Raw genomic sequence first — 18,480 nt, forward strand, 5'->3', positions numbered from 1 at the left:
AAGGATCATACACCATGACCAAGTGACTTATCCATGGGATACAAGGATGGTTCAACATATGAAAATCAATCAATGTAATACACACCACATTAACAGAATGAAGGGGGTAGCACATGACCATCACAAAACTGAACACCCTTTCATGAAAAAAACAGTCAACAAACTACGAACAGAAGGTAATGACCTCAACATAAACTATATATGAAAAACCCATAGCAAACATCATACTCAATGGTGAAAGACTGAGAGCTTTTCCTTTAAGATCAGGAACAAGGCAAGGATGCCTGCTTTCACAACTATGTTCAACACAGTACCGTAAGTCCTAGCCAAAGCAATGAGGCAAGAAAAATAAATAAAAGACATCCAAATTGGAAAGGAAAAATTATCTGTTTGCTGATGATATGATCTTAAACATAGAAAACCCTAAAGATTCCACAAAAAGAAATGCTAGAATAAATGGGTTTAGCAAACTAGCAAAACCTACCAAGAGACAAAGTTACACAGAAATCAGTTATATTTCTATATACTAACAATAAGTGAGCTGAAAACAAAATTAAGAAAATAATTCCATTTACAATAGCACCAAAAAACAAACAAAAAAACCTCTTAGGAATTAACCAAAGAGATAAAAGATCTATAAAATGAAAGCTACAAAACACTGCTGAAAGAAACTAAAGAAAACACAAATATATGGAAACAAATCCTATGCTCATGGATTAGGAAACTTCATACTGTGAAGATGTCAATACTACCCAAAGTTATCTACAGATTCAGTGCAACCCCTACCAAAGTCCAAATGACATTGTTTGCAGAAATGGAAAAATCCATCCTAAAATTCATATGAAATCTCAAGGGACCCCAAATAGTCAATCTCAGAAAAGAATAAAGCTGGGGGACTCAAACTTCCTGATTTTAAAACTTTCTAGGATTCTCAAGTAATCAAAACAGTGTGGTACTGGCATAATGACAGACACATCCACCAACAGAAGAGAATAAAGAGCCCACAGATAAATCCTTATGTACATGGTTAAATGACTATTCAGTCTTTGAAAGGACAATGGGGCTGGGAAAACTGGATATACACATGTGAAAGAATGGAGTTGGACCCTTACCTAACACTGCACATAAAAATTAACTCAAAATGGATCAAAGACCTAAATGTAAGACCTAAAACCATAAAACTCTTAGAAAAAAACATAGGGCAAAATCTTTTGGACATGATACCAAAGGCACAAGCAACACACACAAAAAAGACAAATTGGACTCCATGAAAAATCTAAAATCTTGTGCATCAAAAGATACTATTAACAAAGTAAAAAGGCAACCCATGGAAGAAAGGATGTGCAAATCATATTTCTGATATTAATATTCAAAATATATAGAGAACTCCTAGAATGTAACAACAAAAAACAAACCCTATTCAAAATGGGCAAAAGACAAGAATAGACTTTCTTCAAAGAAAATATGTGAATGGCCAAAAGCACATGAAAATATGCTCAACATCACTAATTATTAAGGAAATGCAAAGCAAAACCATAATAATATACTACCTCATACCCATCAGGATGGCTATTACCAAAACACAGGAAACAACAAGTGCTGGCAAGAATGGGAGGAATTAGAACCGTTGGGCATAATTGTGAGAATTTAAAATGGTACAGCTGCTGTGGAAAACATTATGGATGGTCCCGAAAAAACTAGAAATATTATTGCCATATGATCCAACAATTCTACTTCATAGTATATACCCAAAAGAAATTAAAGTAGGGACTCAAACAAATATTTCTGTATCCATGTTCATAACAGCATTATTCACAAAAGCTAAAACATGAAAACAAACCAAGTGTTCATCTATGGAAGAATGGATAGACAAAATGTGGCATATACATACAATGGAATATTATTTCCGCCTTAAAAAGGAAGAAAATTCTGGGGCACCTGGGTGGCTCAGCTGGCTAAGCATCTGACTCTTAGGTTCGGCTCAGGTCATGATCTCACAGTTCTTGGGTTTGAGCGCCATACTGTCAGTGCTGAGCTTGCTTGGGATTCATTCTCATTCTCATTTTCATTCTCATTCTCTCTCTCTCTCTCTCTCTCTCTCTCTTTCTCACTCTCTCTTCCCCTCCTGTGTGCTTGTGCTCCCTCTCTCTCCCAAAATAAATAAATTAAAAAAAAAAAAAAAAAAGGAAGAAAATTCTGACATATACTACAACATGGATGAACCTTGAGGACATTAATGCTAAGTGAAATAAGCCAGTCACAAAAAGATAAATATTGTATGATTTCACTTATTTAAGAAACTTAGAATAGTCAAAATCATAGAGCATAATGGTGTTTGCCAGGAACTGGGGAGAAGTGAAGGATGGGGAGTTTAATGAATGAGTATAGAGTTTCAGTTTTACAAAGTAAAAAGAGTCATCTGTAGATGAATGGTGATGATGGCAGGACATTAAAAATATATTTAATACCACTAAACTGCATATCCCCAAATGGTTAAGATGGCAAATTTTATGTGTATTTTACCACAATAAAAAATATTGGGAGAAAAAGATCTTCCTGAAGCCACTTGAGCCTACACCCCAATAACCTGTTATATATCCCAATTCTGACTTACCCCTTTTGAGACATACTAAGACTGTCAAGGTAATGTTCTCACTGCAACGAGTTCTAATAAAAATAGTTTTATTTTATTAGGAATACAACAAGGAACTTCTTTTTTTATTATTTTTGAGAGAGAGAGAGAGAGCGCAAGTGGGGATGGAAGAGAGAGAGAAGGTAAGAGAAGTTCCCAGGCAGCCCCCCCACCCCTCCCCTCACCCCCCCCCCCATGCTCACAGCAGGGGCTCAAACCAACTAACTGTGAGACCATGATGATCGGCTGAAATCGAGTTGGATGCTGAACTGACTGAACCACTCAGGCATTTCTAATTTATACTGCCAACAAGAATATATATACGAAAGTTCCTATTTTCTACAACTTTGTAAAGTAAGGTAGGAATTTGGCTTTATTTTTCTTCAGAAAAAAAGCAGTTCTAATACCATTTCTTGAATTATCTATTTTCCTCTCACTAATTTGCAATGCCACCTTTATCAGTCACTAATTTATCTTATGATCTGGATCTATTCTGAGATTCTATTATGTTCCAAAGAATACCTATCCAAGTACACAATTAAAGTAGCCAAGTAATATCTATCCATGTAGACAATTATAGTAGCACCAAGCTCCTTTAATTATTATAGTTTATAATAATATATTTAAGAATCTAGCGTAGCTACTTCATCCTGTTCTCTTTTAAAAACTTCCCAGACACTCCTATATGTTTATTCCCACATAAACCTTAGAATCAACTTAACTACCACAAATACACTCTTGCATGTTTAAATTGGATTGTATTAAACCTACTAACTTAAGGACTTGGATAACTTTATATTGTTGACTCTCTCTACCCAAAAGCAAGATATGACTTTACATTTTGAAATCAGCATGGAGTTTGTTTGTATTTGATGTTTATCTGTTTTTTTTCTCTCCACAGACAGGTTTCAGACCTGTGCCTCATAAAATCCAACTCTAGTTTTACTCCCAAATTCTACACACCTGTGGGTCTGTCTGGTTTCAAATTCCCATCATTTCCAATTTGAGCTATCCTCTGTCACTTGAATTCTGATTCTGATATGCTACCTCTAAATTCCTGTCTCAATATTGCCAGTGAAAAGAGGGGGCCATCAAAATTAAGATTTCAATTTTTAGCTATTAAGATTACTTTGGTGGAAACACATGAGAAGCACTATCAAAACTGCTTCTATATAGACCGGCTAAAAGAGAATTAGATTTGATACTGTTTTTTAATATTTAGTTACAGCATGTAATGACAGCCTGTAAAAATAAAGTACTATTCTGAGGTTTTCTTAAAAAACATTTTGACTCCTCTATAACACATGTGTTTCTCGGGTATTAAATAGATCATAGATTTTAGCAATATCATCAGAAAGCCTGAAAATAACTTTCATTCTCAGTGTTCTGGAGGCTCAAATATTATTAAAACAATTTTAATGAGAATTCTCTTGAGACTTTTTTTTTTTTTTAATTTTGAGAGGGAGGGAGAGAGAGAGAATCCCAAACTGGAAGCACAGAGCCCAACATGGGGCTCAATCCCACAAACTGTGAGATCATGACCTGAGCCAAGATCAAGAGTCGAATGCTTAACTGATTGAGCCACCCAGGCACCCCTCTTGAGACTTTGTTTAAAATGATGCACAGGGGCGCCTGGGTGGCTCAGTCGGTTGAGCGTCCGACTTCAGCTCAGGTCACGATCTCACCGACCATGAGTTCGAGCCCCGCATCGGGCTCTGGGCTGATGGCTCAGAGCCTGGAGCCTGCTTCTGGTTCTATGTCTCCCTCTCTCTCTGCCCCTCCCTCATTCATGCTCTGTCTCTCTCTGTCTCAAAAATAAATAAACGTTAAAAAAAAAAAATAAAAAATAAAATAAAAAAATAAAAATAAAAAAAATAAAATGATGCACAATCTCCCAAATATGTTTAGGAAATTTAAAAATTAACTTTGCTATTAAGGATTAGAATACATTTTTAAATAGATGTTAAAAACACTAATCTGAAATAAAAATTAAAAATACTTACCTTTTGCCATTTAAGTTCTTGTGTCTCCACAATAATTTTACCAATCTGCTCTTCATACTGAGTTTCTGTTTCCTAAATCAAAAAGAAAAATGTTAGGAAAATTAGGACTTTAAAACTTTTCATTTCAGCTCTTTCTAGAGAGATAAAAAAAAAAAGAGCATCATCCCACACTTAAAATATCCTTCCACGTCTGGACAAACTGCAAATTAAATAGACAAGCCTATCAGAGAACTGAGGCTCCAGATCATTCAATTAATCCAAGCTCTGGATAACTCTCTCCTGCAGGAAGAACAGAACTAAAGCATTTACTTACCTGGGATGTAAACCACTGAGTAGTGATAAGAAAATTCAGCTACAAGCTCTTCATAAATTGCTAAAGGCAAAATGTGTACTAGTTTAAGAATGTGAATTCCCAGGGACCCCAGAAATAAGGAGGTGTTATATCTTTTATCAGGTTTTTGTTCCAGGAAGCCCACCAGGTGCTTACAAGGAAGGATGGGAAGAATCCAACAACCTGAGAAGCTCTGCCCTGTGGTACTAGCTGGGGAAGAGAAGAGCAGTCACAACCCCTCTTCCCTATTTCCCCTACAGAGCAAGAATCTTAGTCTGCAAGGGAAAGACAATAACTATATCTAAGAACACTAGTGGAAACCCTCTGCAGCTGGTAAAGGGGAGTAAGAGCCACCATTGAAAACTCCACCTAGACAGCCCTGTCTTCCTCATCTCCCATAAGGAAAAAAAGCCTAATTTACAGAAGGAGGGACAATTAAAACTACAGTAGGAGAGCACCTGTGGAAAACCATTGTAGCTGGAAATAGGCTAGGAAAATAAGAAAACAGCTCTATCATTGGGGTAGGAGCAGGAATACGTGGGAGGTCCAGCATTAAAAACAAAGGAGGGATCAGAACCCCTGTGAAGACCTCACCCTGAGACGCAGAACCTAAGAACTGAAGCTTAATAAAATCAGAGAATTCCCCTACTCCCCCACCTGCAGCCACCATCTGAAGAACAAGCATCAAATAAAAAGAACAGGGAGATCAGCTGGGAGGACTGCAAAGACAGATGCTCTCTGGGAAGCAGCACAAAAGGAAGACCCAAAGCCAAGCAGGAAGTAGTTATTTAGAAAAATTCTCTGATTTTGTTTAAAATCACGTAGTAATACTCATGAATTAGCCTACCCCATAAACACAAGGTATCACAAGAGAAAAAGTGCCTGTAGTGTTGAAGATATGCCCCAACACAGAGAGAAAGCACTTCTGTAAAAACTGGGAGTTTTTTACTTTTGGTTTCGGGTATTTAAGGAAATCTCCACCAAACAAAGCACTAGCTGATCATTAAGTTAGGAGCACAATGGCCTCAATGGCCAAACATGACAGAAACAGCAGACTTTACAAAATTATTTCAGAAAAGTCACTAAACCAACAATAAGCAGCAACCGTAGGGAGGGGAAAATATCTGATTTTCAGAGCTGCCACATATTCAAAATGTCTATGTCCACTTCTCAATAAAAAATGCAAGGGATGCAAAGAAACAGGAAAGTATGATCCCTATACAAGCAAATATAAAGTTAAAAAGAACGGTCTCTGAGCAAGACAAAGACTTTACATCAACAATTTAAATACGCTCTAAGAGCTAAAAGAAACCGCATACAAAGATACTGCAACATTAAAAAGTTAATAAGGAAATGCTACAAACAAGCATATGCTCATAAATTTGACAACTTACAGAAATGGATCAATTCTTCAAACCTCAATATAGACAATCTATATAGCCCTATAACCACTAGTTAAAAAGCTCCCAAAAAATAAATGTCCAGGCCCACATGGTTTCATTACTAGAGAATTCCACCAAATACATAAAGAATTAATACCACTTTTACACAGTCTTCCAGAAAAATAAAAGAGGAAGAAACACACCTCAACTCATTTTATAATGCCTGTTTACTATGACACCAAAACTAGAAAAAGACAGTACAAAAACAGAAAACTAAAACCAATACTTCTCACAAGTTTTGATGAAAAAATATCAGTAACATATTAGCAAACAGAATCCAACAATGTATAAAATGTTATACACCACGACCAAGTAGAATTTGTTCCAAATATACAAGGCTGATTCAATATCAATGGTAAGTTCATGTTTTTCACCATATCAATATCCTACAGAAGAAAAATCACATGACCACATCAATTGTCACAGAAAAGGCAACTGATGAAACCCAACACTCATTCATAATAAAAACTCTCAGTTAGGAACAGAGAGAATTATCTCAATTTGATAAAGAGTATTCATAAAAACATTACACTGAACATCATATTCAATGATAAAAGACTGGATGGATGGATAGACAGACAAGGAAAGGGAAAGAGGAAAGAGAGGCAAAGAGAGAAGGAGAAAAAAAAAAGAAAGAAGGGAGGAAACAATCAGAAGTAAAATTGTCTCTATTTATAAATAACATAATTGTATACAAAGAAAACCAAGGAATCCCTAAAATATCTCCCAGAACTGATACCTGAATTCAACAAGGTCTCAGGATACAAGAGCAACACCTAAAGTATCAATCACGTTTCTATACACTAACAATAAAAATACAGAAAACAAAATTTAAAACACAACACAACTTATAATCACTCCAGAGAAAATGAAATACATAGGTGTGTACTTAAAGAACATGTTCAGGATCTGTATGCTGATAGATACAACAACATGGATGAATGAGAAGCCTTACCTAAAAGAGTACATACTGTATGATTCCATTTATATGAAATGTTAGGGGGAAAAAAACTAATTGACTGTGGGGAAAAATCAAAAGAATGTTGCCTCTTGGGGAGGAAGTAAGGGTAGAACTGGCCTAAGTAGGGGCATGAAGGAATTTTCTGAATGGATAGAAACATTTTATATCTTCATAAGGGTTTACATTATCAGATGTATGCATCTCACCAAACGTACAGTTAAGATTTGTGTCTTTAATTGTATGTAAATTTAAGGGGGGAAAAAGCTGTAAACAAATATTGAACTCCACTTAATGATACGCAGTCTGAAGTACTTGGAAGAACACCAATGTCTGCAATTTACTCTGAAATCACAAAAAATGAAGTTGAAAGAGGGATAAATTGATGGATAGATAGGTGACAAAGCAAGTAAAGTAATATGTTAATGGTGTTTGAGTGTTCGCTGTCAAATTCTTTCAGTTTTGCTGTATGCTGGACAATTTCCACAATGAAATGTTTCAGAGAAATCAAAGAGAATGTTAACATATAAAATACATGTTTTTGTTATGAAATATTTTCCTTATGACTCTCTTTTTTTTTTTTTTTTATTTTACACAAACACACTTACTCATGCTATGGTATTCAAAGATAGGCTTTCACAAAAGTTGTCTCATTTATTTAAAATGCTTTCAGCAGCAAGGAGCAACAACAAACCCCAACTCACAATGGCTTACCTCATATGACAATGACTTTAAATGCAGAGTGCTTCTAAAACTGACTTTCAGTGGTTCAACAATATCATTTAGGACTACGATTCTGCTCATCTTTTCATCTTGCCATTATCTAAGTGATTTTCCTTAGGCTTTACATCCCGTGGCTGCTTTAACTGAAAGCATTATGGACAGAAAGGACATTAACCCGCAGTAGAAAAAGTGTAATCTCTTAATAAAAGAGTAACAGGCGGGGCACCTGGGTGGCTCAGTCGGTTGAGCGTCAGTCTTCAGCTTGGGTCATGATCTCACGGTTTGTGGGTTCGAGCCCTACGTCGGGCTCTGTGCTGTCAGCTCGGAGACTGAATCCTACTTTGGATTCTGTGTCTCTGCTCTCTGCCCCTCCCCCACTTGTGCTGTGTCTCTCTCTGTCTCTCAAAAATAAATAAATGTAAAAAAGAAAAATTAAAAAAAAAAAAGAATAACGGGGGCGACTGGGTGGTTCAGTTGGTTAAACATCCAACTTCGTCTCAGGGCATGATCTCCTGGTTTATGAGTTCAAGCCCTGCATCTGGCTCTGTGCTAACAGCTCAGAGCCTGGAGCCTGCTTTGAATTCTGTGTCTCTCTCTCTCTCTCTTTGCTCCTACACCACTAGTGCTCTGTCTCTCAAAAATAAACATTAAAAAAAAATAATAATAAACTTTTCCCAGAAACTTTCAACACATCTTCTAATATCTCATTGGCCATAACCTGGTCACATGCCCACTCCTAAACCAGTCATTGGCAAGGGGAATACACTGGACCTTTATGTGTAGTTAAGATCAGTCAGGATCTCCCTGACTCACATTGGTGAAAGGTGGACCCTAAGACACAATCACAGTTCTTCCAACATGGAATAAGGAAGGGAATATATACCAATAGGGTATGCAGTGCAATAAACAAAGTGATGAGAAAATAGAAGCTCCTGCAAAATATGTTATCTATGGTCAGAACATACTGAAAAATAAAATAAGTATATATACATTTGTTTGGAGATGGGGTTCCTATTACATGTGTATCTTCCCAAAGCAGCTGGACTGAAAATGTGCAAGATACTGCTTTCTTCATGTGGGCCTGGTTATACACTTCTCTCTTAGTGGCTAAATGGGTTCTGTCATCTTACTGTGATTTAGATATTGTTCTAAGCACTTTTTATATATTGATTAACTTAATCTTAGTTATAATTTTCTGAAGTAAGTACTCTTATTATCACCATTTTATAGAAGAGGAAACTGGGTTAGCAAGAGAATAAGTAATTTGCCTAAATTCACATAGCAGGTAAACATCAGAGTCAGTATTTGAACCTATATGATTTCTCTCCAGAGTCTCTTAAACATACCACTTTATTACCTTTAAGAGAGTGGGGGTACTGTTGGACAGCAGAATTTAATCTTCACGTCACACAGAAATTAGCAAGACACTCAAGATCATATTACGTATTTTATTTTTAAGTTTATTTATTTTGAGAGAGAGAAAACACACAAGCAGGAAGGGCAGAGGGGAGAGGGAGAGGCAGAGGGAGAGGGACGGAGGGGGGGGGGGAGAGAGAGAGAGAGAGAGAGAGAGAGAGAGAGAGAGAGAGAGAGAGAATCCCAAGCAGGCTCCACACCAGCAGTGCAGAGCCCAACACAGGGCTCAAACTCACAAACTGTGAGATCATGACCTGAGCTGAAACAAGAGTCAGGTGGCTTAACTGAGCCACCCAGGTACCCCCATATTACCTATTTTATTTGGTAAAACATTATTAATCTGGTAGAACATTTCAAAATAACAACCAGAGATATTTGTTGAATGGAAAGGCAAAAAATTTAAGAATTCCTACAAATATTCTCATATTAAATATTTTCTATTTCTTTGTAATAGAAATCTTTGTAATAGACTAAGTTGAATAATATGAAAACAGTAGCTTAAATTCTGATTAGGAAAGAAATTTTGTAAAATATGAACTTTTAAGCTATTCCATGCCTATTAGTGATAGTTATCTCGAATACTTTGTAGCTAATCAAAGAGAGATTAGTATTTTATTAAACAACATAAGAAACTGAACAGGGCAATTTCGTAGGAGGTGGATTATGAGTCTGAAAACGAGAATAAAAGTACCCAGTTACAGTTTGGGCTGCTTGGACATGTGCCTGCTGTATGTACTATGTCCCTAAATCTGTTCAGGGTCAAGAATTGAAGAGGCCTGACCAATACAGAGCACATCTTGTAAAACTACAGCCTGAAGCAAGCACTTTAAAAAAAGCATGACACTTTCTAAAGGTTATAAAGAGTAAATAAACCATCAAATTACTCCTCTTTTATTGTTTTTATAAAAACACTTAAATCCTTGTAGTCCTAAGGCAGATAATAAAAAATAAACACTTTTAAGGTTCTATATTCTTGGATACTTTATTGAAGTTACAGATGGGATTTTCTTACCAAATTTAATACATTTTTCTCATTGACAGTAAGAATTTTTATTAATAACTTTTGAGAGCTGCTTAAAGAATGAAAGATACAAATGAAAAGTTCCAATAAAAAGATACTTTTTAATTATAAAGCATGAAGTTAAGTTAGAATCCTAATAGAGTAAAAGTGTATTATAATGTTACCTTTCAGTATTGTAGATAACACCCATTTTATCAGTTTTCCTGGTGTAGAGATATATATTCTACAAATCATTATAATTACAAACAGGTATGATTCTATTCACAACATAACTAATTTTATGGGGCACTAAAATGCTACTTAATGTTATTTACCACACACTATGCCATTAATTATACCCAGTTTTCCTTTACAATTTCCTTAGCAAATCATTGCTATTTTAGAAAACCCAAATTTCCACTGCCTTTTATTTACTGCTAATTTAAACTTCTAAGCTTTCCTTCTGTTCAGATATGTAATATATTTAATGTGTGCTTTCTCTCAACTCCCATACTTTCTTCAAAATTCTATTACATACATAATATATACTATGTGAGACTATAGTAATTAATTTGCATGGTATGTCATGATGATTAAATTTTAAATTCTCTTAGGGCAAGACTGAGTAGAGGTTTTTCAAAGGTTATCAAATGAATGCATATTTTAAAAGTGAAAGTTCTAGATAGAGATCTGTTTATCCTCATTGCATAGATGATTTGGCTGAGAAATATATTTTGTTCTGGGGCGCTTGAGTGGCTCAGTTGGCTAAGCATCTGGCTCTTGATTTTGGCTCAGGTCAGATCTCATGGTTCATGAGCTGGAGCCCCACACTGGGCTCCACACTGATAAGGCAGAGCCTGTTTGGGATTCTCTCTCCCCCTCTCTCTCTGCCCCTCCCCTACTCTCTCTCTCTTTCTCTCTCAAAATAAATACATTTTAAAAAAGAAATAATTTTGTTTAAAAACTTTCAACTCACTTCCTATTTTTAGAATCTAATAGATTTCATATTAAAGTCTAGATTTCTAGTTTCTCTTCAATAATTAGAAGAAATGATAGTACAGAGCCCATTTTTCTACATGGCAACACATTTTGGGAGCTGAACGACAAATATAGGTTAAACTGAAGACAGAGCTTCTCTACTTCAACACAATTCCTGCCCTATTGGTATCACATATCAACCATCTAAAGGAAGCTGAATTTGTGACCCCTCTGCTATAGATTCATCTCTATAATCTGGTAAGAGAATCACAAGAATTGTTGTCTAACTTCTAAAAAACATACATTATGGATTCAATATAAATTTATCTGTTGACTCAGATTATTCATTTAAAGATCATTATTTTATGGGCACCTGGGTGGCTAAGTAAGTTAAATGTCTGACTCTTGGTTTTGGCTTAGGTCATAATCTCATGGTTTGTGGGATCAAGCCCCACATAAAGCCTGCTTGGGATTTTCTCCCTCTCTCTCTCTCTGCTCCCCACCCTCAAAATAAATAAACTTAAAAAAAAAGATCATTAATTTAAAACATTCAAACTTTTAAAAAATATCATCACCAATTTAGATCCATATGTAAAAAAAATGAGTAACTTTGTTAATTACAGTATAGTTAGGTACTTAAATACAGTTTAGTGGAGTAAGAAAGTCTCTTTCTTTGACTTTATTTTATTATCTATTGTATTTTGCTTCTTTAAAGAAACTTTACTGTGGCACCTGGGAGGCTCAGTCAGTTAAGCGTCCCACTCTTGATTTTGGCTTAGGTCATGAACACAGAGTTTTGTGAGTTCGAACCCTGCATCTCTGCTTGGGATTCTCCCTCTCTTTCTGCCCCCACCCATGGCACTCTTTCTCTTTCTCAAAATAAATAAATAAATAAACTTAAAAAAATAAAGAAACTTTACTATCTAACCCTTTATGGTATGGCCTAATTTTATGTTCACTGCATTATTCACTCCAGTTAATTTATTATATATATTAAAGAAAGAGCTTTAGACAAGGAGTAGAGAGGTCAGAGTACTAGTCTCTTAAAAGCTCTGGGTTTTAGGTTGGACTAGAAGCTATCTCAAGTCACTTCCACCTCTAAAATTCTATAATTTCATGATCCTGAAAAAAAGACTAATCATTAAGAATACACCTCTAAGATCATAGAGAGAAGAAAGTACAGAAAGATGACCCTGACAATCACCATTTATCAGATCACTAGAGGTTGAGAAATTGAGGCAGATTCACCAGCAGTCTTATGGGGACTGACTGACTTAGTGTTCAGGACCCACCAAGAAGGAGTGATTCTGGAAAATACCCTACGATTTTACTTGGAAGCCCAAGGAACTACACTCTTAGAACAGAAGATAGAAATAAACTATCCCTCACAAGGAAACAACTTCCAATAAGCTCAGTCTCTGATGGGTAAAATGATCTGGCCCATCCTAATTTCCAAAAGCAAAAATGAAACTCTCTAGATGAAGATGACATCATCCAAAGCCTCAAATTTTCTTTGCAATATTTCATGTACAAATGAAGTCATTCAATCAAAATTTACCCTACATCCCAGGAGGGTAATGACCAAGAGAAAAAAAAGACATAATAGAAATGGATCTGTAAGAGGTCCAGATATTGGAGTACACACAGACTTTAAAATATATAAAACTAATATGCTAAATAAATTATATGACAAAATTAATTTCAGCACAGGAATGAAAATTATAAAAGAAAAACCAAATAGAAATTTCAGAATTGAAAAATACAAGTGCAATTAAGAACTCAATAAACGGACTTTATCAGTAGATTAAATAAACTGAAGAGATTAGTAAATTGACAGAAGAAAATAACCAGACTGAGGGTACCTGGGTGGCTCAGTCAGTTAAGCGTCCAACTTCAGCTCAGGTCGTGATCTTGTGGTTCATGAGTTTGAGCCCTGCATCAGGCTCTGTGCTGACAGCTCAGAGCCTGGAGCCTGCTTCGGATTCTGTGTGTATGTGTGTCTCTCTCTGCCCCTCCCACGCTCATACTGTGTCTCTCTCAAAAATAAAAACATTAAAAAAAAAAAAAAAAGACTGAAACATGGACAGAAAGGGAAAAAGAAAAATATAGACAAAACACTCAATAATGACATAGGAGATTTGAACAAGATTGACAAAGTTGCCCAAATTCATATTCATAGAACACTGCATGAAAGAAAAAAAGAGTATGTGTTGTTTTCAAGTTCATTTATGCTGGCATATTTACCAAAACTGATTATATGCTTGGCTAGAAAGCAAAACTCCACAAATATTAAGTGACTGAGATTATAGAAAGAACATATTATCTGGTATAACAAAATTATGCTTGAATCAACTGTTTAAAGTTAACAAAAAAGAAAATATTTGTAAAAGAAGTAGTATATTTCTAAATAAATCATGAGTCAAAGAAGAAATTACAATGGAAATAAGAAAATAATTTGAACTGAGTGATAATGAACATAAAATATATAAAAATATGTGGGATTTAACTAAAGCCATATGCCAAGAGAGAAGATTTTAGCCTTAAGTGTTTTATGTTAAAGAAAAAATGTTTAATTAACTAAATATCCATCTCCAAAAGTTCAAAACAAAAAGAATAGCAAATTAGAGACACCTAATGTCTAGAGACACCAAATTAGAGCCACTAAGCCTGAGTGGCTTAGTAGGTTGAGCGCCCAACTCTTCAGTTCAGGTCGTAATCCCAGGGTCATGGGATCAAGTCCCACATTGGGCTCCATGCTGAATGTGAAGCCTGCTTAAGATTCATTCATTCATTCATTCATTCATTCATTCATTCCCTCTCTCTTTCCCTCTCTCTCCCTCCCACCCCTCTCCCCCACTTGCTCTGGCTCTCTAAAAAAAAAAAGAAAGAAATTAGATAAGGAAAGAGCAAATATTAATAAAAGACAAATATGCAATAGAGAAAATCAGCAATGCCAAAATTTAATTCCTTCAAAAGACTAACACAACTGATAAACCCTTAGAAAGACTGACCCCAAATTCCTACTCATTCATAATCTCTGCATGAGTTACTCCTTCCATGACGCTTTTCTCATTACCCACCTAGTAAAGTTAGCCATGTCCTTATCCATACTCTCCATATAGTATATTGTGCACTCCTTGCTTATAAGGTTTTATAATCTCTAAAACCTGGCACAGTAAATTCACAGTAAATGTTAAATGAATGACCAAATACAGTCTTACATGCTTAATATCTCTTTAAAATAAAAAAAGAACCCTTAATTTGTACTACAGTGTTTCTTGACTTTCAGTGTTTCAAAGTCTGAATTTTTTTTACAAAATTTTTATTTTGAAATAATTTTAGATTTACAGAAGACTTATAAAGAAAGTAGAGTTTATATATACCCTTTACCCTGCTTCCATAACATTAAAATCTTACATAAGTAAAGGTAAGAAAATAACATTGTTACAATACCATTAATTAGACTACAGAGTTTATTCAGATTTCACTAGAGTTTATTCATTTTTCCACCAATTGTTCCAGGACAATATGGGACACTATGTTGAATTTAGTCATCATGTCTCCTTAAGCTTTTCTTGTCTATGATAATTTCTCAGTTCCTTTTTTTTTTTTTTAAGACTTTGACATTTTTGACAAATATTATTGAGATACCTTGTAGAATGTCCCACACATGGGGTTTGTTTGATATTTTTCTCATTATTAGAATACATTTGGGGGAAGAATAGTATAGAGGTAAAGTTTCCTTCTCATCATATCATGAATATTTGATATTCACACAAATTGTTGACACCACATGAATTATTTCTAAAGACATTAACTTTAATCACTTAGTTAAGGTGGTATCTGTCAGGTTTCTGCACAGTAACTTATTTTCCCTTTGTATCATCTAGTCATTAGAACTTAGTGCAAGCAAAACAGGGAAAATTAAACTACACTTCCTTGAAGGACAATTATCAAACAATTTGTGAACAAGTATAAAACCACCACACTAGGGGTTAGATCAGGAAGATGGTGAGGTTGGAGGATCCTGAGCTCATTTCATCCCAACCCACACAATGATAACAACTACATCTGACCAACTAACTCTGATAACAACCTGAAGACTGGCAGAAGAGACCTTCCCCAGCTAATCACAGAAAGAAGCCACATTAAAAAGTAGAAGAGGTGGAGACAAAGATGGGAACAAACCCTCAGCAAGACTCACCACAAATGGAAGGGACACTACAGGCATGGAGAAGCAAGAGGATCAGACCTCATACCAGGCACCCCAAGCACTGCGGACCTGCACTGGGAAGATGAGTCCCCATAACACCTGGCTTTGAAAACAAGGCAGGTGCTTAACTACAGAAGCTTTTAAAATCAGTGGGGCTTAACTCTGGGTACTTTAAAATCAGCAGGCTTACCTCCAAGAAAGCCAGAGGGCAATAGGAAACTGACTGTCTACCCTTAAGGAGCCAGTGTAATGAATAACTTGCCCAAGACACAGCACAGAATTAGCATAAAAAGCACATGGCGTATAAGTGAAGATTTATTTACTAATCTCAGGATGTACACTGAGGGACAGAGATCTTCAGGAGCTTCTCCAAGAACAAAAATGCTCATGGGCACTATTTCCCTTTCCCTCCCTCAGTCTAGATAGCCAGTCACTTTTGAAAACCAGCACTATCACTCTCCACCTATCTTGCTAGAATGCCCCCCCCCTTCCTCTGAGGACTCACCCAATCCAACTCACCCTACTCAAGAGACATCCCTCCAAAGCAGCTCCTGACCTGCCACACCCTGAAAGCAGCCCTGGCAGGGACTTGCACCACTCCAAAGTGACTCCTACCCTGGAGAGATGGGAAGACAACTACACACACCTTTGTATCCGTAGTTATAGCAGCTAAGCCTTTTAGCTGGCTGTGCAGGGAGAAAGTCCTGCCATTCTGAGTGCCCACAGCTGTGGCAGAGAGACTAATTGCCAACAACTAGCCTGACTGCTGCCCCTGCCACCCCTACAAGCCTGGGACAGCCTCAGACATGTCCCTCAATAGTGTAGGGACCAGGAGCACCTGGCTGGTTCACTCGGTACAGCATCTGACTCTTGATCTCAACGTCTTGAGTTTGAGCTCCACAATGGGAATAGAAATTACTTAAAAAACAAAAAAAACAAAAAATGAAAAACAGTGCAGGAACCGAACCTACCCAGTGTACTCACAGTGAGCAAAACGGGTCACTACAGCCAACTGGACTAAAGACAAATGCAACTCAGCCACAACAGTAGGGCAAATGTAGCCCACATAGGAAACACTCTAGGAATGACTGTTCTGGTGAACAGTGGGCATTGTGCTAGAGGGTACCACAGGACCTTTTCTACACAAGGCCACTAAATTCAAGACCTGGAGATGTATCTGAACCCCCTAATACACAGAAACAAATACAGAGAGTTAGACAAAATGAGGAAACAGAAGAGTATGTCCCAAATGAAAGAACAGGACAAAATGACAGCAAAAGAGCTAAATGAAATTGAGATAAGCAATATCCCTGATAAAGAATTCAAAGTAATGGTCTTAAAGACATTACTAGACTTGAGAAAAGAGTGGATAAATTCACTGAGAACTTTAATAAAGAGAAAATATAAAAAGAATCAGAGAGGAAGAATTCAATAGCTGAAATTTAAAAAAATACACTACAGGGAATCAACAACCGATTAGAGGATGCAAAATAAAGAATCAGCAATCTGAAGACAAGGTAATAAAAAGCAACCAGGCTGAAGAGCAAAAAGAAAAAATAAAAAAATGAGAATAGATTAAGAGAACTCACAACATTATCAAGATGTAAGAACATCTGCATTATAGGGATCCCAGAAAGAGAAGAGAGAGAATGAGGAGAAGAAATAATAGCTGAAAACTTCCTGAACTGGGGAAGGAAACAGACATCCACATCCAGGAATTACAGACAGATTCTAACAAGATTAACCCAAAGAGGTCCATACAGAGATATGTAATAATTAAAATGGCAAAAGATAATGATAAAGAATTTTAAAAGCAGCAAGAGAAAAGAAAATAGATATATAAAAGAGAAACCCCACAAGGCTATCAAATGATTTTTTAGCAGAAACTTAGCAGGCCAGAGGAAGTGGCATGATATATTCAAAATGCTGAAAGGAAAAAAACCTCCAAGCAAGATTTCTCTACCCATCAAGATTGTCATTCAGAATAGAAGGAGAAACCAGCCTTCTAAGAAATGTTTAAGAAATACTTAAGAGTGGGGAAAGAAAGGCCATAGTTTAGAAGAAAATTACAAAAGAAAAAATTTTCAAACGTATAATAAGGTAGTAGGATTAATCACGTATAAAACTAGTATGAAGGTTAAAACACAAAAGTAGTAAAATCAATTATATCTACAAAAATCAAAGGGATACAAAGAATAAAAAGACGTAAAATATGACATACATAAAATGTGGAGGAGGTAGTAAAATTTAGTACTTTTAGAGTGTGTTCAAACTTAAGTGACCATCAACTTACTATAAACTGCTATACACATAAGATGTTATATATGAACTTAATGGCAACCACAAATCAAAAATCTATAATTATAATAGATACACACACACACAAAAAGAAAGTAACCCAAGTAAAACACTAAAGAAAGCCATCAAATGACATGGGAAGAGAGCAAGAGAAAAAGAAAGGAACAAAGAACTATAAAAAACAACCAGAAAACAATGACCAAAATAGCAATATATACACAAGTATCAGTAATTACGTTAAATGTAACTGGACTAAATGACCCAGTCAAAAGATGTAGAGGTGACCGAACAGATTAAAAAACAAGACCCATTTATATGCTGCCTAAAAAAGACTCACTTCAGACCTAAAGATACATACAGACCAACAGTGAAGGGCTGAAAAAGCATAGTACATGCAAATGGAGGGGGAAAAAGGGTCAGTGTAGCAACACCTGTATCAGAAAAAATAGACTTTTTTTTAATGTTTATTTTTGGGACACAGAAAGA

General features: G+C 35.9%; 1 protein-coding gene across 5 annotated transcripts in view; it reads right to left on the reverse strand.

Moving 5' to 3' along the window:
* The window catches only part of CCDC73 (coiled-coil domain containing 73), a 175,364-nt gene that overhangs the window by 93,088 nt on the left and 63,796 nt on the right, over positions 1-18,480 (reverse strand). For 3 of the 5 annotated variants that reach the window (XM_045039108.1, XM_045039107.1, XM_023239733.2), the window contains one exon: positions 4,636-4,707. In XM_045039108.1, coding sequence (XP_044895043.1) covers positions 4,636-4,707 — 72 coding nt within the window. Of the gene's footprint in view, positions 1-4,635; positions 4,708-4,948; positions 5,009-5,424; positions 5,625-8,080; positions 8,271-18,480 lie in introns of those variants that run through there. The other 2 variants (XM_045039110.1, XM_045039109.1) reach the window with 2 other exon arrangements.

Source organism: Felis catus, chromosome D1 (genome assembly GCF_018350175.1).
Source record: "Felis catus isolate Fca126 chromosome D1, F.catus_Fca126_mat1.0, whole genome shotgun sequence".
Lineage (NCBI taxonomy): Eukaryota > Metazoa > Chordata > Mammalia > Carnivora > Felidae > Felis > Felis catus.